The sequence below is a fragment of the Rhamphochromis longiceps genome, linkage group LG20, assembly GCF_057381845.1.
Source record: "Rhamphochromis longiceps isolate RC_006_pf linkage group LG20, R_longiceps_female_GT1.1, whole genome shotgun sequence".
Taxonomy (NCBI): domain Eukaryota; kingdom Metazoa; phylum Chordata; class Actinopteri; order Cichliformes; family Cichlidae; genus Rhamphochromis; species Rhamphochromis longiceps.
In genome coordinates this window covers 31,319,596-31,341,376 of record NC_140576.1, presented here as the reverse complement: position 1 = coordinate 31,341,376, position 21,781 = coordinate 31,319,596, and the positions used below count along the sequence as shown (strand labels likewise).

General features: G+C 40.0%; 3 protein-coding genes across 7 annotated transcripts; 1 reads left to right on the top strand and 2 right to left on the bottom strand.

Moving 5' to 3' along the window:
• Window positions 1–1,875: 1,875 nt before the first annotated feature.
• On the bottom strand, window positions 1,876–8,883 carry bin2a (bridging integrator 2a). Of its 4 annotated transcripts, XM_085392771.1 has the most exons (13): window positions 8,624–8,883; window positions 5,569–5,676; window positions 5,380–5,460; window positions 5,130–5,184; window positions 4,948–5,042; window positions 4,696–4,791; window positions 4,423–4,530; window positions 4,247–4,332; window positions 4,037–4,112; window positions 3,876–3,958; window positions 2,939–3,527; window positions 2,769–2,844; window positions 1,880–2,660 (listed from the first exon to the last, which is right to left on the bottom strand). In XM_085392771.1, the coding sequence occupies exons 2-12, from the start codon at window positions 5,650–5,652 to the stop codon at window positions 2,791–2,793; spliced, it is 1,407 nt and encodes a 468-aa protein (XP_085248897.1). In that variant the 5' UTR covers window positions 5,653–5,676; window positions 8,624–8,883; the 3' UTR covers window positions 1,880–2,660; window positions 2,769–2,790. The 4 variants fall into 4 exon arrangements, with proteins under 4 accessions (XP_085248898.1, XP_085248895.1, XP_085248896.1 ...); XM_085392772.1 differs by lacking the exon at window positions 8,624–8,883 and adding an exon at window positions 7,167–7,401 and having other exon boundaries at window positions 1,876–2,844; XM_085392769.1 differs by having other exon boundaries at window positions 1,878–2,844.
• LOC146645655 (uncharacterized) lies at window positions 7,525–12,046 on the top strand. Its single transcript, XM_085392773.1, has 5 exons — window positions 7,525–7,794; window positions 8,892–8,997; window positions 9,245–9,351; window positions 9,574–9,746; window positions 9,833–12,046. The coding sequence occupies exons 1-5, from the start codon at window positions 7,638–7,640 to the stop codon at window positions 10,109–10,111; spliced, it is 822 nt and encodes a 273-aa protein (XP_085248899.1). The 5' UTR covers window positions 7,525–7,637; the 3' UTR covers window positions 10,112–12,046.
• racgap1 (Rac GTPase activating protein 1) lies at window positions 11,874–21,506 on the bottom strand. 2 transcript variants are annotated; one of them, XM_085392768.1, is made up of 17 exons: window positions 21,327–21,506; window positions 20,911–21,018; window positions 20,602–20,804; window positions 20,341–20,483; window positions 20,030–20,099; window positions 18,945–18,998; window positions 18,774–18,851; window positions 18,466–18,583; window positions 17,973–18,115; window positions 17,254–17,418; window positions 17,048–17,143; window positions 15,819–16,017; window positions 15,364–15,469; window positions 13,933–14,065; window positions 12,747–12,882; window positions 12,535–12,634; window positions 11,874–12,275 (listed from the first exon to the last, which is right to left on the bottom strand). In XM_085392768.1, exons 2-17 carry the CDS (start codon window positions 20,993–20,995, stop codon window positions 12,200–12,202), a joined length of 1,905 nt encoding a protein of 634 aa, XP_085248894.1. In that variant the 5' UTR covers window positions 20,996–21,018; window positions 21,327–21,506; the 3' UTR covers window positions 11,874–12,199. The 2 variants fall into 2 exon arrangements, with proteins under 2 accessions (XP_085248894.1, XP_085248893.1); XM_085392767.1 differs by having other exon boundaries at window positions 21,335–21,505.
• Between the last annotated feature and the right edge of the window lie 275 nt (window positions 21,507–21,781).

Here is a 21,781-nt window from a genome sequence, read left to right as displayed (position 1 = left end):
CTCTGCCTCAATTTTATCCCACATCTTAGACATTCACATTATTCACACTCTCATTACACATACATATAGGATCTTGGGGGTGGGCACAATCACGGAGTCCAAATCACCATCAGGGTGTATACCTCACCCCTGACGTCGTTGCCCACCTCTCAATTTTAAATACACTTAGTCATTGAGGGTTAGCAGGAGGGACTATGCGCTTACCTGCTGCTCCTTGGCAGGTAGCTCCATGCCCTCCTGGGTTTTAATTGCACCTTAGAACACATATGCATCAACACTACAATGAGCGGGTGGAGGGAGGTTTGGAGTCTTCTCCCACCCCCATTCTCTGCGGCCTGCTGGAGCGGGAGGGCTAGTAGGAGGAGTTGGCCGTCCGACTGCGGTCTGGGGTGTGGGGCCTCCCTGCTGCTGCGGAGTCGGGGTGGTCTGCCTCTCCCCACCGCAGGGAAAAGGGTAACACCACCTGGGTCTGGGTGCAATTCCCCCCTCCAGGGGCAAGGGTACCTAGACCCGGATTGTAGAGTACGCTTGGGGAGTGTGATTGTGTGTACAGCGTCTCTTTATGTCTGTCTCCACGTTGGTTGAGTGTGGAGTGAGTGCATATGAGAGCATGAGGGTGGGAATGGATGTTTGTGTCTGTGTGTGCCTGTATGTCTGTGTCTATATGTCAGGTTGGGTATCAGACGCCACCTCTCTGGGGACACCTCAGGCCCTCCAAGGTTTGGAGGCCTATCTCCACCCACCACCACTTCCCCTGCCGGTGGCGGACTCCCTCAGGTGTCGGTGTGTTGGTGGTTCTTTGTGTCTGGGGGTGGGCGTCCGGGTACACACCGGCTCACTCCTTGGCGGCCGCTTGTCGGGGCCTGGGGCCTGGGGCTCGCTCGGGCCCCCTTTGGAGGTGGGGTGCCCCCGGCCTCTCGGCCTAGGGCTCGGTCACTCAGGCGCAGCTGGGGGCCGGCGGAGCTCACGGGCGCGTCACTGCAACTCCCCCTGACTTCTGCTCCGCGGCTGCTGGGCGAGCCTTCATCTGGGACTCTCCTCAGCTCTTACTGGAACAGTGGCGCGGCTGCCCCTCTGTTGGTCTTCCATGGTCTTTTGTGTTCTGGGGGCCTCTGGATGTCTGGAGTTTTGATCTCCTCCATACCCGCTTCACACCCTGGAGGACGGGGCTGAGGCCCCCCCACACTCCCTAGCAGATCATTACATGGAGAAACCTTTGGAATGCAAGCATGCTGATCCACACAGGTATGCACACATGGGTATTCACAGACGCGGACTAAAGCTTTCTTGGCTGCTGCCTCAAAGCACACTGTGCGCTGTCTATCTTGCGTGCTGCACAATATCGTTTATTACTTAGTAAATACTGATATCTATGACTAGCTAGTTTATTGTGATGGTGCTTTGTTTTCTCTATTATTATGTTGCTCTTTGTTGTTTGCTGTCTCCTCTGTTTGTTTGTTTGTTTGTTTGTTTGTTTTTCTCCATACAGGTGACCCAGGAGTTTTTTTTTTTTTTTTTTTTTTTTTTTTGTCTCTCTTCCCCCCCCTTCTCACCGTCTCTTCTCCCCTTTGGTTTTCTTTCTTTCTCTCCCCCTCTCTCTCTCATTCATTCCCCCTGTCCTATTTATTAAAAAAAAAAAAAAAAAAAAAAAAAAAAAAAAAAATGACAAAGGATGAACTGAAGCTCTGCCATCACGTAATGTCGCATACTGCTGTTTCTGATGTCATTTGGAAAAAAAAAAAAAAAAAAAAAAAAAAAAAAGGAAGCTGTCCCTTCATGTTGTTTCGTTATAATAAAAGAAACATAAGCTAAAACGTGTGTATATATAATCAAACCTTTCCAATACTGTCTAATCAATTATGTTATTTCACAGATAATTTGTCATGACAGTCAAATCATTAAGCAAGCAATGTTGTATACATCTGATGAGTACTGAAGTCCAGGCTGAGTGAGCGCTCACCATTTTCCACCCCATCATCTTAAACATCTACTAGCAGAGAGACAAAATGGTGACATTACCCAGTTTTTATTGCCGTTTACACAATGTTCTTATATCCTGTGCACATATACATCGAATAACCCAAAAATTAAAAAGTCAGAAATTCAGCTTTAGTATAAACAAAATTTGAACTATGTTTATTTTTCAGAATTACAAAGTTTGTCCTCACACTGCAGGCATAATTAATAAAATCTAATCAAAAACAAATAAAAAGAAATAATAAAACAGACTAAAAGGCTAAAATGATTAAAACGCCTCCTTGTTGGTTCCACAATAAGAGTGGAGTGGCATTCTCTTCACGTTTACACAGAGACAGAAACATATCATATCTGTGTAGATTAACCATTCTGTGGTCAGTATCTTTTTAGCAGTGTAAACCTATGTAGAGCTTCTGTCTTTGCTAGCATTAGTTGTATAAATCCCTCATTTTAAAATGTATTTGCTTTAATAATGCAGTGAGTGAGTTTATGAAAATATAGGTTTTCCCAAAGACACCAATACATATGTAAAGTTGATTTCCTTAAAAGATAAATAAGAAAACTAACAGCAACAGTTCGTCAGTTGTGAAATCACAGTTGAACTTGTCAGTTGCAACTGTCGCCCTGTCTTTTTTTCTTTCTTCTGCAGCTGTTGACTTCAGTCAGTTCGGCGCTGTTTGGTTCTGGCGTTCAAAGGTTGATGATAAAGTGAGCCAAATGAAGAAACGCAGACAAAGAAAGAAGAGAAATAATAATATGGCATCTTGTAGAACAAAATGAAACACACAAACCTTTTGTTTTATTATGAAAACTTTAAACCATTGTGTTTTTTGAGTTCGAGGATATCTCTTTCTCTGCAGGGACGTCCTACATAGCACACCCAAAAAAAAAAGAGAGTTATGGCACAATATGCATAAAAAAAGGACAGCTGCACAACATGTGTGCTACTCGAGTGACAAACCTTCTGAGGAATGCTCAGATCCTTGGCGTCAGAATTCAAGCCAGAAGCGTCACCATTCTCCAGTCTGTTCAGTTTTGGAGTTTCAAGGGTTACCGGGCTGTCGTCCGTCTCTTCAATGTGCAGTGGGCCATTGTCTGCTGCAGACAGCTGGAGCTCCAAGCTATCTGATTCATAGGAGTTATTTTGTTCAGAGCTGCTTGCACTTGGTAGATCTTTTTTTCCATCTCCTTTATTTTCCGATTCTACGGGCGGCTTGGGCTCTTCTTCTTTCACAGCCTTTTCTCCTTCAACTTGATTGTTGTTGTCTCCCGACTTCAGCTCACTTCCTGATGCACTCTCTACAGCATCTTCCTGTGCAGAAGGGCTGTGGACCTCACTTTGGTACGACCCTACATCCAGTTCCCTGGACTCGACTAAAGACCCTCTAAGCATGCTGCCTTCTCTGGACAAGGTGCTGTGTCGAGGTTTTTCCGGGGATCTGAAACTAAACCGCTGGCTCGTTCTAGGACTGAAGCTCCTGTGAACCTCAGAAAAGCTGGCCTTCCAAGCCTTTGGAGAGATCAGACTTCGTCTTTTCAGTGAGCCATACCTGGAATATATAGTGAGAGAGAGGGAGTGAGATAGAGAAAGATCAAATCATGGAGATAAGAATGCAGTTCAGTACTGTGGAGTATTGCCAGAATATGGTGGAACAAATGAATAAATGAATGAAGCTTTATAACAACAGTGCATTTAGCCATAAAGCACAATTAAATGCTTTCTGAATCTGCAAAAGTAATAATTAAAAGAAAATGCTGCTTGTATTATTACTCTAGGAGAAGATGTGACTATGGCGGGTAATTTCCACATTTTTCTGAAACTGTAATGAGAAATTAAAAATGTTTTTCATTTGGAAATTGCCTTCAAGCTTTAAAGTTAAGAATTAAAAAACTCTCACCGGGACAATCCCTTTACAGCAAATGCTTTGTCTGGATGCTGAGCCTGCAGCTCCTTTATCACATTTTGTAGATCTTGATTGAGCTAAAATAGAAGATGGATGGTTAAAACAAAAAACTCAGGACAATCAATATTGGGTCACACATAAGGGAGCAAACATACCGTACTCATTTCCTTGTGGAAGATGTCTCGTAAATTTGACACAGCTGAGAAGACAGCTACGTAGCATCCAATACGACTAAAGGAGACAAACATTGACAAGTAATGTTTAAAAAAAGATAAATTGTTGCAAATTCAGTGAATATTTGAATAATATGCAATACTGAATAATCTTCATATTCATTCTGACAGAATAAATATATACTGTCAGACCTGTCAAAGAGAACTGGGAGCTCCTCTTTCAGATCGTTATTGATCCCCTCATAGATAACTTTGGCAGTATTCATCTCTTCTTTTGCCTGCAGAATGACAAAGCAAGTCAATTTCAATGCATGTGTTATAACAAATTAGGGTTGATTACAAAGAGATATTGATGTTATTCTAATTACCTTGCTTATCTTGACATCATCCCTCTTTTTCGCAGTCTGCAGTGCCTCTAGCTGGTGAAGGGAGGAGTCGTAGTCAACCAGCTTTCTTCCCCTCTTGGCAATTTTGTCCTACAGTTTTTACAATGGAGCAAAACAGAGTCATACATATTGTCTATGTATATGTAAGTGAATTATACTACATGTTTGTCTTAACTTAGTTTTGTGCATTTGCTCTCAGGCTCTTTGTCTGTCTGCATATTGACTTATGTTTGCTTGCATACTTGTTTGCCTTACCCTAACATCAGGGAATTGGCTCACGTAGGACTCCATGGTGCGCACGGCCTGGTCTAATAGCTTCACCTCGTAGTCATTCCACAGGAGGTCCTCCCCCTGCATCACAAGTACAGCATAAATATTGCATTAATTATGCATAACAAGGGGAAAAAATGTGGGGTCTTGTTCCCCTGGTGATGCATGCATTTCGCTGTTTTTGCACTTGTGGAATTAAAATGTGCTGCAATAGGTCTTTTTTTTAGTACCACTGACCTCAACAATGGCTCCTAAATCTTCCTCTCCAGCCCAGTCAGATTCATAAACATCAAACAGAGACTGGGAAAGGCGTCTTGAAGCTTCACGCATGTCTGTATAAAGCAGAATCGACTATTTGAGACCTGCAGAGGGCACAAATCTACAGTTCTACAGCATCTTCAAACAAAGACTATTTTCACCTCTAACTGCATTAACGTAGACCCTCAAGTCCTTGTATATTCGGTTCCCATCAGTCTGCAAATAAAGCATAAGTATACACGTGATTATCTTGCTTACCTTTATTAACTTTTATGATGTTTGATTCACTGCTTTTACTCAATAACCCTGTGTTTGCATATACTGCAAAATGTGTTAAGACAGATATGAAAAACTTTCTGCTCAAAGTCTTTTTCAACTCCCATAATAAAAACAATGCTGGGGGATGATTACCTGCTGGTCACTAAAGTTTTGGAGACAATGTTCAAAAAGGTCATCTCTGGTCTCCATTGACTTTCCCAGCCTTTGCATTACCTGCAGATAAAGCACAGAAAAAAGCTAAATCTCAAAGTAACAGCAATTAAATGGCAATAAATTTGTCTTTCTTGCCATAGGGGAAACAGGAACTTGCAGACTATGTACCTTTTCTTTGCCTCTGCTCAGCTGTCTTTGGACTTTTTTAGCAAAGTCACCAGAATTGCCTCTCGGACTTGTCTTGTCTGCCATATTTTGTCTTGTCTGTGTTTATTCCTAAGAGGAAAAAGAGAAAAAATATCACAACACTTTCCTGCAACATCACAATTACTAGGTGTACTTCTGCAGAATGTCTGGTTCAAATATATTTTGCCTGAAAGCATTGTTACCTTTGTGGCTGTTATATCACAGTATTAATTTCAATTTGTTGCACCTTCCATACAAATTAAATGCAATTCAAGTGATTACAAGTGATGGAAACACACAAGATGGAAATCACAGGTTGGGAAATTAATGCACACCAATATAGTATTAATATAAGAGAATAAAATAGGTAAAATCAGGTTTAAAATGTGCATAACTACAGTTAATAGAATGATACAGGATACATTTAATTCCTAGCCGTATTTGTAGGCAACACACACTGATGACACTTGCATTAGTAACAAGAAATCAACAGACTAAATGTGGAACAAAGACACAATGTTTTATATTGTGTGGGACAATTAGTTAAACATTCATGCGTTGTCTTCTTTTTTTTTAATCACAAAACAGCTGAAGTACTGTTATTTGGCACTTGGCAGATTACTCTTTAAAATTACTGTATGTATTCTTCCTTTTTATGGCCTTATGTACAAGTCTGATGTGCCTCTGCAATTTTTTGTTTTAACAGATCATTGACCATGTGCCTAAAACTAAATTGCAGGACCCTTGCTACATTGGCAGGAGCCACATATAAATAAAGCTACTGTATATATGTGTGGCGGCAGGGTGTGGTTCTGGTTTTGGCTCAGCTGTGGGGGAGAGATGAAGCAGGAAGTTCAAGGTTCACTGCAGAGGAGAGGCTGACTGGGACAGCTGTTGCACATGGACTAATAAGTCTTTTCTACTTATGCAGCAGCACGCTGGCACCAACGCAGGATGGAAGCACAGACAATAGCTGGAAACCAACTGAGAAATCTAACCCTGCACATGGCAGTGCAGGGTTGTCACAATGTGCACGACTGGAAAAAAAACCCACAGTGCTAAAGTGCGAACAGTTTTTGCAAATAAACAATAGTGGCCAATACAAAGCTGAGTCTGTGTGTCAGCAGACAGAGCAACAAGTCATTAAAATAATCTCCAGATTAGCGGCATTTAAGTCACATACACATTAATGTATCACGGTTTCCAAGATATAATGTTTAAATTCTTTGTGACAGTAAATACCAATAACAGCTCAAGCTGATTTAATGTTGGTGAAAATTGTGTCAAGGTCACAAGCAACGTGAAAATGAGTAAAAACTTTTAAAATATCTTCAAACTTCACAACAATATACTAGGCCTTGGTGATATGAGTACCTAGGGTTAGTATTTTACCTTCACCTTCATTGTTAGCACTTAAGGTCAAAGTTGACCTTGAAAAATAATTTCAAGGAAATGTATTGAATATGAAAGGGCATGGAGAGAATAAAATGCACTTCGCATTTTTCCAGTCTGACACCCTGCGTCGTCACAAGTTGACATCATCGTATTGTAAAACTCAACATTTTAGTGTTTAGTGTTACCCTTCGGGGGAAGTTGTGCTCTCTGAGGACTCTTGACTTTTCTGGGCCTTTTGAAAAAATCCTGGAAACGCCCCTGATTCCACTGGGGGATTATAGAAGGCCTCAAGTGACAAAATGAATTAAATAAATGCATTTAATTCATACTAACTGCGTCATTATTAATTGAAATCAGAAATAAATAAATAACTTGTGAAATGATTTAAATAAATTAAATTGATATCTAGTTAACATTGTATATAACTAATTTATTATGTCAAATGTAATTAATTATTTATTAATGCATTGACTTAACTTGTTTGGCACTCGGAGTCTTCCATACAGGGCAGCAGCTTATGGAACTTGCTTACATCACCTCTTAGAACGACAATACCCAGAAATCCCTGCGGCAACCCACTTCCAGCAGTGTGATATTGGTGAACTTTCGCCTACACGGAGTGTTTTTATTACTTTTGGCGTAGGAGGAGTGGTCTTATGACAGAGTCGCGGATTCCCTTGCTACTCGCCGAGCTGCAGGACATGATCATGGGGAGCGTTCTGGCCAAATGTGCCATCACCGACCTGGGCATCCAGTGGGCTGGCTGGGCTCTGGCTGCGGCTTTCAAAACCGAGAAGTTTTATGACTTGGCAGGTAATCTGAAAACCCGTTTCCTAAACAGTAATTTACGACCCTGTACTGACTGCTTTTGCAGCTTTGCTTGTCTGTCAGTGAAGAACTGCAACTAAAAAGTGCTCGAACTCGACTGAAAGCGAAATACATCTAAAGGGGGAACAGTCGATATGTCTGATCCGTGTAGACTGATTTAATCTGTAAAAGCGTGTTTTGCACTTAAAGAAGACTGATCATTACAAAACCTGCATTATCTAAAACAGCTTTGTTGTGAAACAGCGCGGAAGGAGCTCCTCCTTCGGCTTAACAGGCGCATGTGTCAGCAGGGGCGTGCACAGCTATCCTGGGTTGAATCAAAAAGGGCGCTTTTTAAGGGCCCCCATTAAACAATTTGTAATTAGTTTTAATCATGCAGTGGTTAAAAGAGAGAGAGACAGAGAGAAAGCTTAACAGCATTTCATATGGCTGTAGGGGGATATTAGTGTCATATTTAATCATTTTTGCATTTTGTTACTGCACAGCTGACAGAATTACCCAATGAGTCAGTAAGCTAGTTTACAGAAAGAACTGAATGTTATTGGATTTTGTGCAGGTTAATACAGCATCATGTAGCCCATATTATTATCAATAACACACATTACAAACTTTCTACCTGAGAAAATAACTAAGATGTACAAATTATTAAAAAATAAATGTTAGTTGCAGCCTGGTGTGACTTTGAATCTGCCTGTGATATCTATCTATTAAAAAAAAACGTAAGCTCACAATCAATAAGGAAGTATAGAAATGAACATAGTCTGCCTAAAGTTAGTTCTCAAACATTTGTCAGATATAGACTGACGTTGCTTACCTGTTCACGCCAGTGACTGAATTAGAAAAAAAGAAATCCCAAATTAATCACCTTGACACTTCTCTTTTACTCGTCTTCTTCTGGTTTTCCAACTCCGCACTGTTCTCTTGTGTATTTGTACCCTTGAACTTTGGAACCAATTGTCTGCAGTATCCTGAGTAAAAGATTTATCGGACACACCTTAGTCTGCAACAAGTACAGCCACCAGCCGTGCCCACTTTCAAACCACCCTCACTCTACAACTCTGTCTCTCTCTACAATTTTCCAGGCTCTGGCACATTTATACTACTTGCACACCTGAGTCGTATCTGGGGAGGGGCCAGTCATACCCGGCAGAAGGTGCAGACAGGGTTGGTAACAGCATGGGGACTCAGGTAAGGCAGTCAGTATTGATGCCAAGTGCCAAACACCTCTTGACCGCTCTGCTACGCTAGAAAACTAAACAGAGATATGAGCAGGTTATATGTTTTTTTTATCAGAGTTTTGTGTAATTTTAGTCCTAGAGGGTCATTGGTGAGGTCAGAGGAACTAATGCATGTGAGACTTTAAAGCCAGGTAACTCAAGTTAATGAATAATGGCTTGGTTAATGTGAAAAGACTTTAAGTATGTTTTTTCTGCAGGCTGGGGACATTCCTCTTCATGCGAATCTTGAAGGACGGTCATGATCGCAGGTTTAACAATGTTAGAGACAGCCCTGGGACATTCTTTGTGTATTGGACTGTTCAAGGTACTTGGAAGTAATGTAAACACCTCTTTCTTGTTACCAGAGTCCTTGACCAACTGCACCCAAGTGAAGGGAGACTTTGCACAAATAAATCACTGTCTAGTTTCTGGCTCTTTATATGTATTTATTCTAGGCAAGAGCTGTTGGTTACAGTCACATTTATTTCATGGAAGTATTAAGGTTATGCTGTTTGAAAATCATACATTTTTTGCTCCATTCTTTCAGCTGTGTGGGTATTTATGACCCTCCTGCCCACCCTCATGCTGAACAGTGAGAAGCGAAATGTGCCTCTGGGAACGAGGGACTACATTGGCTGGACCATTTGGGGCCTTGGCTTTGCTACAGAAGCTATTGCTGACCAGCAGAAATGGGTTTTCAAGCGTGACCCAGATAATGCTGTAAGTGAGGATAACCCTAAACTGTATTAATGTCTCACTCACAGAGTGTTGTAACTGTACTGTCCAATTTACTTTCTCACCTCCAGGGGAAGTTCATCCAGAGTGGACTCTGGGCTTACAGTAGACATCCTAACTACTTTGGAGAAATCCTGCAGTGGTCAGGTCTCTGGCTCTCAGCCTCCTCAGCGATGCAGGGTTCCCAGTATCTCAGTGTGGTCTCCCCTCTATTCGTCTGGTTCCTGCTACGTTACGTTAGCGGTATCCCCATCTTAGAGAAGCAGGCCATGAGGAAGTGGGGATCTGACCCCGCCTTCCAGAACTATGTGAAAAATACCCCCCTTCTGTGGCCACTCCCTAAATTTTGATGTCACTTTTATAATGTTTGAACACTGAACAAGAGTTACCTCTCACAAAGAAGCTACGCACGTTCAAATCACTGAAAATGAGTGAGGTTTTTTGTAATTTACTTTTGGTGTCTGCAATTTTTAAATGTAAATTTTTCACATACACCATTTACATAAAAGTCACATTAAATATTTTGTTGGGGCTTTGATCAATATCTGAATATATACATTTTTGTTGAGTATAAAGTCACCTCTGTTTTTACATTCAATGTTTCTACTTTGAGTGCTGGTAATAATTTTGAGCTATTCAGGCGTTATTGGCATTAAGAGTGAAACATGATAATGGGCATCAAAGTGGAAATACCAGGAGGTGGTATCAGTTACAGGAGTTAGAATTTTTCTTGAGGTTTCCCGATGTTTCTCTTAAGACTTAAAATCCAAATATGGAGTCCTCACATTAGCAATATTATTGGTTGCAACAATACAAAATTCCATCCATCCATCCATTCACTTCCGCTTATCCTTTTCAGGGTCGCGGGGGGCGCTGGAGCCTATCCCAGCTGTCATAGGGCGAGAGGCAGGGTACACCCTGGACAGGTCGCCAGTCTGTCGCAGGGCTAACACATAGGGACAGACAACCATTCATACTCACATTCACACCTAGTGGCAATTTGGATTATCCAATTAACCTATCCCCACAAGCTGCATGTCTTTGGACGGTGGGAGGAAGCCGGAGTACCCGGAGAGAACCCATGCAAACACGGGGAGAACATGCAAACTCCACACAGAAAGACCCCGGCCTGACGGTGGAATTGAACTCAGGACCTTCTTGCTGTGAGGCAACAGTGCTAACCACCGTGCCACCAATACAAAATTTAAAAAAATAAATAAATTGGCTCTTAGTACACCTAATCATCCTAACGATGTGAGCACAAGCCTCTCCAGTGGCTTTCGAGAATATGGATCACATACTCAACCAGCTTTAGCCCTCCAGGATGATCCCACATAATGATATTAAAGTAGACTAAATGGGATTGCACCCTCATTTACTGATTAATTTTCAAAATGTAAAGAAGCTACACAAAACAGTCACAGGACAGGAGACATTTTTGTAAATGTATTTTATATGAAATTCAGATAGTGTATTTTTGTTCAAACTGCGTGATTATAGTTTATCAAATAATGCCCCAGTAATTCAACAGGCTAATAGCCCACTGTAATTGCCTTTTGTGCAGGACTGCTTATAAGCAACCTCCCACAGTACAAATATTACACAGATCAATAAACACCAGAGGGTCTGGTGCAGCAGAGGCTACAGCCTGCAGCACAAACCAGTGACCAAAACTCCTGGTAAAAGCTTTGTTGCCTTTCAATGACAATGAGATCATTGACATTTACTAAAACGATCCACACCTAGTGAAGCTTGTAGACGATGACCAAGTAGATCTGGTTGAAAGTTGAGTTCTTATTACTACAGTTTGTTATTAAACAAGAAGGAAAAAGGTATGCACACTTCTAAATTATATTCACTAAACAAAATACTGTGGGACAATTCAAATTAAAATAAAAACAAATGAAATACAAACATCAGCCACACAATCAACTACAACCTAGAATGAAATACCAAAAAAATAATAATAAAAAAAATAAGTTTCTCAACTTCTGAGTGACACATGAGCTGAAAAACTATTAAAGGGAAACAATTACATTTAGAAGCGGGTCACAATAAAACTGTTCATATACAGTACATATTTTCATCTATGAGCACACTTATCTAAGAGTGAATAGACAGTGCATTTTCGTGTGTTGTCATCTGAAATGAGAATGCCACACTGGACATTTATTAGGAGCAACAGTCCTAAAGACACAAGTGTGCACAGACAGAAAAAACTAGTTGTTTTAAAAAAAAAAAATCCCATTTTACAAATGTTAAAAACAAAACAAAACAAAACAAAACAATAAAAACTAACATTCAGAAACAGAATTTTTAAGAATGCAGAGGAAGACTACATTGGAGGTGTTTATAGATGCAATTAAATGTTATTCATAAAACAAACTAGTCGCTGTTATTGCAGTAAGAATAAAGGATTAAATGCAGCTGCTTTGATATTATTTGAGGAGCGGAGAAGAAAAGAACTTTCCTTGGCGAGAAAATCCCACTGCCGATTTGCTCTTTGACCCAAATCTGCAACAAACAGCATACATAAAAAAAATTTTTTTAAAAACATGATGGAATTATTAATTAGGAGCTATAGTCAATAAAACAGAGCTGATGAATGATAATGAGATATTACACAGTAGATTAAGTTATATGAAAGTCAGAAGAAGTCAGCATTTATGTAAATTAGGAGAGAAAACACTTTGTAGCTTTATCTTCTCAATTAATCATGAGATCATTGATTATAATGCCAGCAGGGCCGGGAGGACTGTGCTCATGTGATTACCTGGGTGTCAGAGAGGACTTCATGCGCTGAGACAGAGAGCTGGAGGAGGGGGTTTTATTGAGCTGGTACTCCGGAGTGGTCAGAGGTCCCAGTATGCTCACTGAAATATCACAAACAGTTAACATTTACAATCTCAGCCTCCCATGAAATGTCAGGCTGTTGAAACGACTTCGCCCACACTCATACGGCAATAACAAAAAGTTTTAACAAACCTCCAGCTCTCTCAGGGGTGGCGTAGCAGTTTGCATTTTCAATGATCAAATGCTCCAAGTTCGGCTGCTCGTGTTCTGCTGCCATCACAAACTGGGCCCAGAAATCCACCGGCAGAGCCAACAGACGCTCCACAACCTGAACAGAAAGGGATTAGTAAAAAATGGAAAAAGATCAGGGTTATTTCAGAGTATTGCCTAATCCACTTCCGCCCGTGCTACGCTAGTTAGGTTTGCCTTAAGCAAGATTGAGGGGAGTTACTAAAAAAAGAAAAAAAAGAAAAAAAAGAAAAAAAATAATGGTGTTATGCTCTTCTTCTGTGCAATATTACACTGTAAGATTTTTTGTGGCCTCCAGCTGTTGTGTGTGCTCAGTCTCCTAGATTTAGCCATTCCACATAATGTATATTAAATCTGTTGCCAGACACTGTCATCCTGATAAATAGCAAAATGCATCAGAATTAAGATTTTTTTTTAAAAACAAACAAACAAACAAACACTTTAATATGTTATAAATATTAGAAGTAAATGTTTAAGAAATGGCAGCTTTTGCTGCAAATTCTAGTGAAAGTATAATGCATTTATAATCTGTGAGATTTAAGACATCTTAAAAATTATTTATGCATTCTTTTCCAGCACTAACTATTAAACAATCTTTACATTGTGGGGGTACATCTCTATATAATAACAGCTCACAGGGATTCACAGGAAACCTGCATGTCATTTTGTGTCATTGAGATAAATTTGTGATTTCATCAACTTGGTATTTCACATTAAAGGTATTCAACCAGCAAATGTGGAAGGAGACTCTAACCACAAGTGTAATGAAGGGAACAGCTGCAAGAAGTCTGGCTACCCCTGGGCAAATTACACGTTTTGTTGATGCCTGCAGCGAACACATTAAAATGAGCCAATTGTGTTTGCCACAGACTTGGTTTATTATGGTCACTTTTGTCAGAGAATCAGTTATAAATAATCCAAGAGTAATTGAAAAAGATGAAGAGCTGTTCTCAGCATTTAAGATTGCTTCAGTTTAAGGCAAAGGAAACTGTGCAGTTGTAAAGTGTGTGCAACTACACCTTAAAGAGAGGCATCCGCTGCTCTTCTTTAGTTTATTTTTGCAGCAGGCGCTCAACAAGTGCACACTAGGACAGGTATGCAAGAGCTGCGTCTCATCTTCCAAGCTTACCTTAGGCTGTCGTTTGGTATCCTGTAGGATTGTCATAGGGTCAGGATTGGGAACTGCGTGTCCCACAATTGTTGGACCAAAAACTCGGGACAGGTTACTGATGTCCATCTTGGTGTCCAAACTGTCAGCAACTCTGAAAGAATTGATTAGATTCAGTACTGACCAGCTGATGTATAATCAACGACATATGAAATATATATATGAAAATAACTCCCGAGAGATTACACTGATATTTTAAAGAGGGCCTATAATGCCCATGTCCAGCTCCAAAATGTTAATTTGGTGCCTGCAGAAAGTTGTTTTGCATCATTCACTGCTTAAAATAATCATTTATAGTATACAGTCCTTGGAGCAGCCCCTCTCTGCCTTTAAGCCTTTTGACTTAGTTTAGAAAACTCAAACAGCGCTTTTGGCTCACAGGTACAATAGTACATGTGCTGATTTGAAACATTTTAAAAAATGAGCATCCACCGGTTTTTGAATAAATATAATAAAAAGTAAAAACAAGAGCATCCTTTAAAAAAAGTTCATTTTAAGTTTAACAGCAGAAATAAATATAAAGTAAAAAGTTCAGGTTGTTTATGCAATTCTGCACTTTTTTTCCTAGACGTAGCTCGACCGATATTAGAATTAGAGAATGCATATCGATATTCTATAAAGGTGAGGTACAAAGAGACTAGAGTTAAAATGTATCTACCAAAGCACAAATACAGTCGCTTGAAAAGGAAATTTACCACAGGACTCTGAAAGCCTGTGAAATACTAAGTATACTCCATAATTCAATATCTTGTAGAATCACTTTTAGCAGCAATAACTTAGAAGTAATAACTTTTATCAGGCTCTCACACTATTGTGGAGGAATTCTGGCCAACTTCTTACAGTGCTGCTTCAGTTCATTGAGGTTTGTGGGGCATTCATTTATCCGCAGCTCTCAACGTCATGCCACACCATTTCATTTTGGTTCAAATCTGGACTTTGACTGGCCCATTGCAACACCTTGATTCTTCTTTTTCAGCCATTCAGTTTTAGATTTTTTTTGTTGTTGTTGTATTAATCAATTTGGCCCAAGCTTTAGCTGTGGGGCAGAATGCATAACATTTGACTCTGGAATAACTTTGGTATAAAGAGGAGTTTATGCTCCACTCCATGCTGGCAAGGTGTCCAAAACGAGTCTAAATCATCAGACATCACCCACAGTGCTTCATGATGTATTTGTGCTGACATAATTTGTGCTGTTTGGGTTTCACCAAATGTGATGCCGTGCATCATGGCCAAAAACTTTGGTCTCATCTGCCATAAAGACAGATGATGTTAAGATGCAACTTCGCAAACCAAAACTGCGCTGCTATGTTCTTTTTAGAGAGAATAAACTTTCTTTCTTTTACATGATGTATATATGACTTATGCGGTGAGAGAAGAGTAGGTGCAAACCTCTGAAGGTGAAGGATTACGAAAGCCAGCGTGTCTCTGTTGGGCTGTGGCAGGTCACCAATGGTTTGGTACATCAGAGCTATGCTGTTGTCGTCATCTGAAATCTCTGTGGGAAAACAAGGAAAACACATTTTTTCAGTACAGACCAAGAAATAGGGTGTTGTGACTTCTGTGGATTTATTAGCGGCTAGAAGGAAAATGCATCTGACTACAGTAGAAAACAAACACTAAAAATGCTAACAGACTTAGAGATCGATCCTTTGTTTTTGTTCCAGGCAAATTCCCACCAGAGGTTTTCATCGCTCATCAAAACAAATCACAAATGTAAAGCAAAAGCACTTATGAAACCTGTATTTAATCATGTGTTGGATAAATTGCTTAACTTTCAACACTGCAGTTATTTCAAATAGACATTGCTTTGTGCCAAAACCCTAGACTAGTAAACACACTCTTACCAGCTGCGTCCATGAAGGAACGGTTGAGGCGGAAGGTGAGAAGAGGCTCCTTAAGGTTCCTCAAAAAGTCCTTGAGGAGGCCAGTGACGGCATGGATATCATCCACCTTACTGAGCACAGGAACAGTTTTGCTACGGAGAAACTTTTCCTTCAGCTCCTTCACAGTGCGCTCAGCACCAGAAAGACGGTACAGTCCAGCCTGAGTAAGGGGAAAAACATTTTTTTTTATCTGAATTATACTGATATTGTTTCTAGGGAAAATTACTGTAGCTGTTATCTGTAACGTACTGTTTGATATGAAGGGGCACCTCTGCAGCAAGGTACTAAAATCCAGAAACAAGAGGTCTGGAATATTAAGGCCCCATCTTATCTTAGATAAGTGCCAAGTGCTTATTTATAAGGCAATGTCCAATTGTTGGGGATTTCTCTCTATTATTGTAGGGTCTTTATCTTTCAATATAAAGTGTCTTAACTCTGTTATTGCTGTGATTTAGTACTATGCGAATAAAAAAAAATCCAATATCCAAAAGACAACATCCCCAGGACATTTGCTAGCTCTGATTCCCTTAATTTTCTGCCTTCCTCTTTCACCCTTTCATAGAAATGGTTCAACTAAATATTTACTGATAAATAGCAAAGAATAGCACATTAAATCACACAGAGTAGCTACAAGCAATAATAATAATAATAATAATAATAATAATAATAATAATAATAATAATGATAATAATAATAATGCATTTAAATGAGAACAATAACAAAACAGCTTAATCAGCTTGCATCAGCAGATCTGTCAGTCAGTCAGACTTTAGCTCCATTTCAACATTAATTTTAGCAAAATTTCTGCAAATAAGAGGGTTTGATGAGTCCACAACTCATCTTGTTAAGATAAAGGATATCTAATAAGAACAGAAAAGGCAAGAAACTCGGGTAGGAAAACTCAACAATTTTCACATGAAATTGAGTTATGCACAAAAAAGGCAAGTAAGACAAGTGCTAAATAAACAACCCAGAAAGAAGAGATGGCATCAAAGTCAAACAGCAATCAGCAGATCTGGAGCCTTTCCATAGCCCAATTACAAACTTAAGCTCCCAGTAACAGATTGTAAAATCTTAGTTACAGCTCTGTCTCAGCGTAAGGGGAAGACATTAAAAATAACTACTGGGGCTTGAGGCTTTACTGTTCTTCACATTTCTGCATAATATTAGGACAGTGAAATAGCACTCACTTCATGCAGTCCCCTTTGCTCGATCTCACTGATACAGTGGACCACAATGGGAGGGATCATGGGTGATGTGTCTGGGACGTAGTCTGCGAGAACACCCTGAAAAAACAAAACAAAAACAAAGACAGGATATGGGTTAAGCAGCCAGAACTGTGATTAAATTTCAGTGGATCCACCTGCACATGAAGAGTAAAAATTGTATTACATACCTCCCCAATTTTGACTGGTGTGCCACCCAGGTTGGGGATGCATGGTAGAGGGCAGCGCTCACGACACTCGGGGTGCGAGACCACCCTGCAGTCCCTGCACTTCAGTGAAATCTTGCCAAACTTGATCCTCTTTCCGCAGGGCACACAGGATTCAGGCTTAATGACCTATAAAGACATTCCACAGGAGACTGTGAAGTTATCTACCATATATATGCAGCTAAAGAAGCAGAGACACTTTGTTTAATAGCGATACAAATGAGCAAACAACACTGTCAATATGGATGCCAACATTTTTTTTGAAGCGCAGGGCTGGGTAATTTATTTCCCATGGGGCCGCAAGAGAAACTGGGACTATTGTTGAGGGGGGTACCAATAAGCTGAACTCAATTCTGTTCAATATTAATTTTATCTTTTCACAAGCATGTTAGTGGAGGTCACCACAATAGCCCCAGTCTCTCATGTGGCCCCTTGGGGAAATTAATTGTGCACCCTTGCTATAGCAACACTAAATTAAGCCAATAAAAAAAAAAATAATTTAACATATTCAATTCTTAAAATATATAAGTAAATATCCCTTTTACTTTTTCAGCTATTGCTGTATAATGGCAAAACATATTTAATTTGGAGATAAAGAGAACACTCCTTTGATCTGAAAGGAAAATGTGCGTTTCTAGTTACATTCAGTCAGTGCTGTTCTTTCGCATTAATGTCATTCTTACAGTTTTGGAGACAAACTCATGAAGGCGGACGCCTCCATTGCTTTGTGGAGTACTAGGCGCAGCTTTCATCTCTAGCTCAGGGTTGGCAGGCTGCTTGAAGACATCCTCAGACTTGACAGATTGAGAGTCCCATTCCATAGCAGCTGAACAGGAGAGATAGAAAATAAATACCTGCTTGTAAAATAGCACAAACCTTCATCGTGCAGTTCTGAATCACTCCTACTGCATAATGAAGTTTTTTTTCCAACACATCCAACATTGTTTTTCCATTAAATTATGTGTTATTACTTTTGCTAAAACCCAACAGAGCCCCATGTTGTTATCTTGTTAGCCGAGTAGATGATTTTACTTACTGAAGAACAAAGTTAGCTGGATGAAACTAAGAACAATCATTTGAGCAGGCTGGAATATAACTCCAGCATAGATAAGCCATATATAAAAGCAGCGTCCACAGATATTTTAGCTGTATACTACCTCATAACAGACATCTTACCAGTCTTTCTCCTGCTGCGGGTCCAGTATGGAACAGTCTCAATGGTAGAAACCGCCTCAACAGATCCTCCATTTGCAGGAACAGTCACTGTGGTCTTTGTCACAATGGCCTCATTTCCCTGTCACAACACATAAGAACAGTCAGAATATCCAAATACAGCCAAACTACATCAGGGCACAGCAATGAGCTGCAAGACTTGGCTGCAATCTGCCATCAGCATTTGGTTGCCAAAGCTAACAAAAATGATGAATGATTAAGATCATGTATGATATATGAAAGCAATACCCAGAGCTAAATAAATAACCTACCATCTCTGAAGTTTTTCCTGTTGATCGAGACCTTTTGGAGGCAACTGGAGGACCATCAACATGATTTCTCGAGGAGCGCTAAAATCAAAACAGAACTTTAACACTCTCGTTTCCATTACATATAAAACAATGTCATCACTTCTCAAATTTGAAAGAGCAGAAGTAACACACCCTTTTTTCTCGTTTCTTGAGTCGCACTGTCCTCACAGTGGAGGAATCCCAATCCTGTCAAGATCGAGCATGTCATTAACAGATTTCAATTATTTTCATTGATACCGACAGGGACAACATCCACAACAATCTGGTATCTACAATGTATTAGTGTATGCAATTTCTCAGGAAACACTTCACCTTATATTTCAAAGTTAAATGGGAGAAGGAAGCAAATATAACACCAACAAATGAGGATCGCTAAAATATATGTGAAATAAATGTCAGCACCTCCAGTCGTAGCCAGTGGAGAGAATTCTCATGGACCTGACAATGTAATTATAAATTGGCTGACCACTATCTTGGAAATGTCCAGCAGTCCAATCTTACTGCTCAGAGATAGTATCATAAATTGAAGACACTAAATTTGAGAATGTGGCTAGCCTTGTAAAAGAAATGAAAAGAGTTTGTAGAGATACATTTCAGAAGTATTGATTAAAATGGCTGTTATATATGAGATAAGGAGAAGATTGACTGATAATTATATAATAACTATATCATATTAGACAATTCTTCCTGTGGTAACCATAGTTTTGAACATTGTGCACTGATCATAATCGATTTTTTCATGCGTGAACATCTGGCTTGATCTGGGGTCTGGAAGGACTTGATGGACTAGTCTGGACTTCCATTCATTTTCTTTTGTTGATTTTCCACAGGTGCGTGGGTAGACCCCTGGGATTAATTCAAAAAACAATCACTATCGTGTACTTAACTAGCCACTGTGTGCTTCATGTATTACCCCAGGTGACCTGTTTTGATCTGCTCTGTCTTGTGAAATCTGTTTGCTTCTTTGAAACGCAATGATAAAAATAACGTTCAAAAAACAATAAAATAGCACAGTAAAGCAGTAATACAATAAAGTACACAGTAACTGTGTGCTTTATTGTATTACCTACCCCTTGTGACCTGTTTTATTTTGCTCTGTTATGTCTGCTCCTTTGAAACAAAGTGCTAAAAATAAAGTAAAAAAAAAAAGGTTTCAAAATTAAAGGGTTTTTTTCCCCATACATTCAAGTTCTAACTTGTAAAAGAGAAATACTTACAAGAGAGTCATCTGTTTTGTCATAGCTGATATCTGACAAGATGGAGCCTGATTCATCTATCGTCATCAGTCTATCAAGAGCAACAGAAAATATGCATCAGATCAGCTAATGCTGTTCTTTTACTCACATGTGTCCCACCTAACTTAATGGCTGATTCAAAACTCTAAGTAGTAATTCAGTAAAAAGGCTGAAATGTTTAGATGTACCCATGTGTAAGAGAAAGTACCTTAAAATCAAACAATCAGTAATCAGAAATAAGAGCTTTACATTAAACAGCTTGAATTTAACATAAAACATCTTGAGTTACTTACCTTCGGCTGGTATTAAGGTTGGTTGTTGCCTGACAGTTTGTGTTCAGGAAAGCCAGAGCTGAGCGCTGTTCTGCACTCAACTGGATGCTGTTACTGGATCCCTCACAGGTCAAGAGGTCCCGGATCAACTGAATTTGACGGTCCTGTATCATAGAAATCCAAGCACGACACAAAAATGAGTCAATTGAAATCACACTGTAGCCTAAATTGACACCAACAACAAAGAAGGGTTGGCAATGAGGGTCTAGTCATCCTTCCTACCAGTGTCTCACAGTCTGCCTCAGCCTTTTGTCTGCGCCGTATCTCCACGTCTACCTGGTTGCGGGCATGCTTCAGTTTGACCTCCAAGGCTCCCCTCTCAGTCTCCGTTTTTCTCAGCATCTCTTTGCATGACCCCAGTTCATGCTCAGTCTTTAGCCATTTGCGACGGCAGTCATCAAAGTTTTGTGCCATCTGAATAAAGTCTAGGGGGGAAAATGGGAGCATTAGTATAGTCTATAGGGGCCTGAAGTGCCTGTGTGAATTAACAGAAGGTAAAGACAACAGAACCTGTAGCCATGATATACTCACTGGGTTCAATGTTCTCACTGAGAAGGTCAACTTGCGTCCTCATCCTTTCATATAAGCTCTGGAGGTTCAGCACCGCAGTCTCCATGGTGTCTTACAATTTAAGGCCCTCTGAGAAGAAATACATTTTAAAGTTCAACCACACAGAATACCGTGGATTATCTAGATTTTTTGCTAGCCGCCTTTCAGTTTTGCAAGTATTTTAACCAAAACAGATAACTTGCTGTATTGGTATGCTCACGCAAATATGTGTTTGCCGTTATGTTGAACACGCTGGCTTATTTTGCTTTTCTTCTGACGCCAGGAAAGACTAAACGCTCTATTAACCGCACACTGCCTAAACAACATGGCGTTTACGATGGCTCTGAGTTTAGGTGGTGTATCTCCTCCATTTGCAAAATTCAGAAAGCAACAGTTACCTACATACCTGGAGAGGCGTTGTACAAAAAAGCCTTTCGGTGATATTTAGCCACCACACTGCTCTTTTTCCGTTTCCTTTTTTTTTTTTAGCTGTTAGTTTTTCGAACCTTTGTCCACATCCTTCGGCAGCTACTGCCACACTGAGCGGGTTGCATTTCAAATTTCACCGCTACCCAATGAGAGATGAAGACGGCTCGGGTGTGAACGCAAAAAATAGATGCAACTTCCGTGTTTGTATTTTCAAAGTAAAACCCCCGTAACGGCCAGTCGCTTCACAGGTAAGCGAGTAGATTTGCGTCAGAATGGGTAGAACTGATCCAGTGTTAACCCTAATGATAATACATTTAATATTTAGCAATCAAATAAGCGAATAAATTTATAACAAAGAAGAAATGAGAATAAAAAGTAATACTTCCGGTCATATCTTTCAAAAATAGAGACCCGTGCTTTTTCC

What these genes read in the sequence shown, in the direction of transcription:
- bin2a (XM_085392769.1), bottom strand. Translation starts at nt 5,652, where the DNA reads ATGGCAGACAAGACAAGTCCGAGAGGCAATTCTGGTGACTTTGCTAAA. An exon ending in TCCACAAGGAAATGAGTACG is followed by an intron (nt 3,959 to 4,036) that starts GTATGTTTGCTC and finishes CTTCTATTTTAG; the next exon opens with CTCAATCAAGATCTACAAAA. An exon ending in GCTGTAAAGGGATTGTCCCG is followed by an intron (nt 3,528 to 3,875) that starts GTGAGAGTTTTT and finishes TATATATTCCAG; the next exon opens with GTATGGCTCACTGAAAAGAC.
- racgap1 (XM_085392768.1), bottom strand. Translation starts at nt 20,995, where the DNA reads ATGGAGACTGCGGTGCTGAACCTCCAGAGCTTATATGAAAGGATGAGG. An exon ending in ATGAGTTTGTCTCCAAAACT is followed by an intron (nt 17,419 to 17,972) that starts GTAAGAATGACA and finishes ATGTCTTTATAG; the next exon opens with GTCATTAAGCCTGAATCCTG. An exon ending in GTAATCCTTCACCTTCAGAG is followed by an intron (nt 14,066 to 15,363) that starts GTTTGCACCTAC and finishes CAATTCTTTCAG; the next exon opens with AGTTGCTGACAGTTTGGACA.
- LOC146645655 (XM_085392773.1), top strand. Translation starts at nt 7,638, where the DNA reads ATGACAGAGTCGCGGATTCCCTTGCTACTCGCCGAGCTGCAGGACATG. An exon ending in GAAGTTTTATGACTTGGCAG is followed by an intron (nt 7,795 to 8,891) that starts GTAATCTGAAAA and finishes ACAATTTTCCAG; the next exon opens with GCTCTGGCACATTTATACTA. An exon ending in TGTGTATTGGACTGTTCAAG is followed by an intron (nt 9,352 to 9,573) that starts GTACTTGGAAGT and finishes CCATTCTTTCAG; the next exon opens with CTGTGTGGGTATTTATGACC.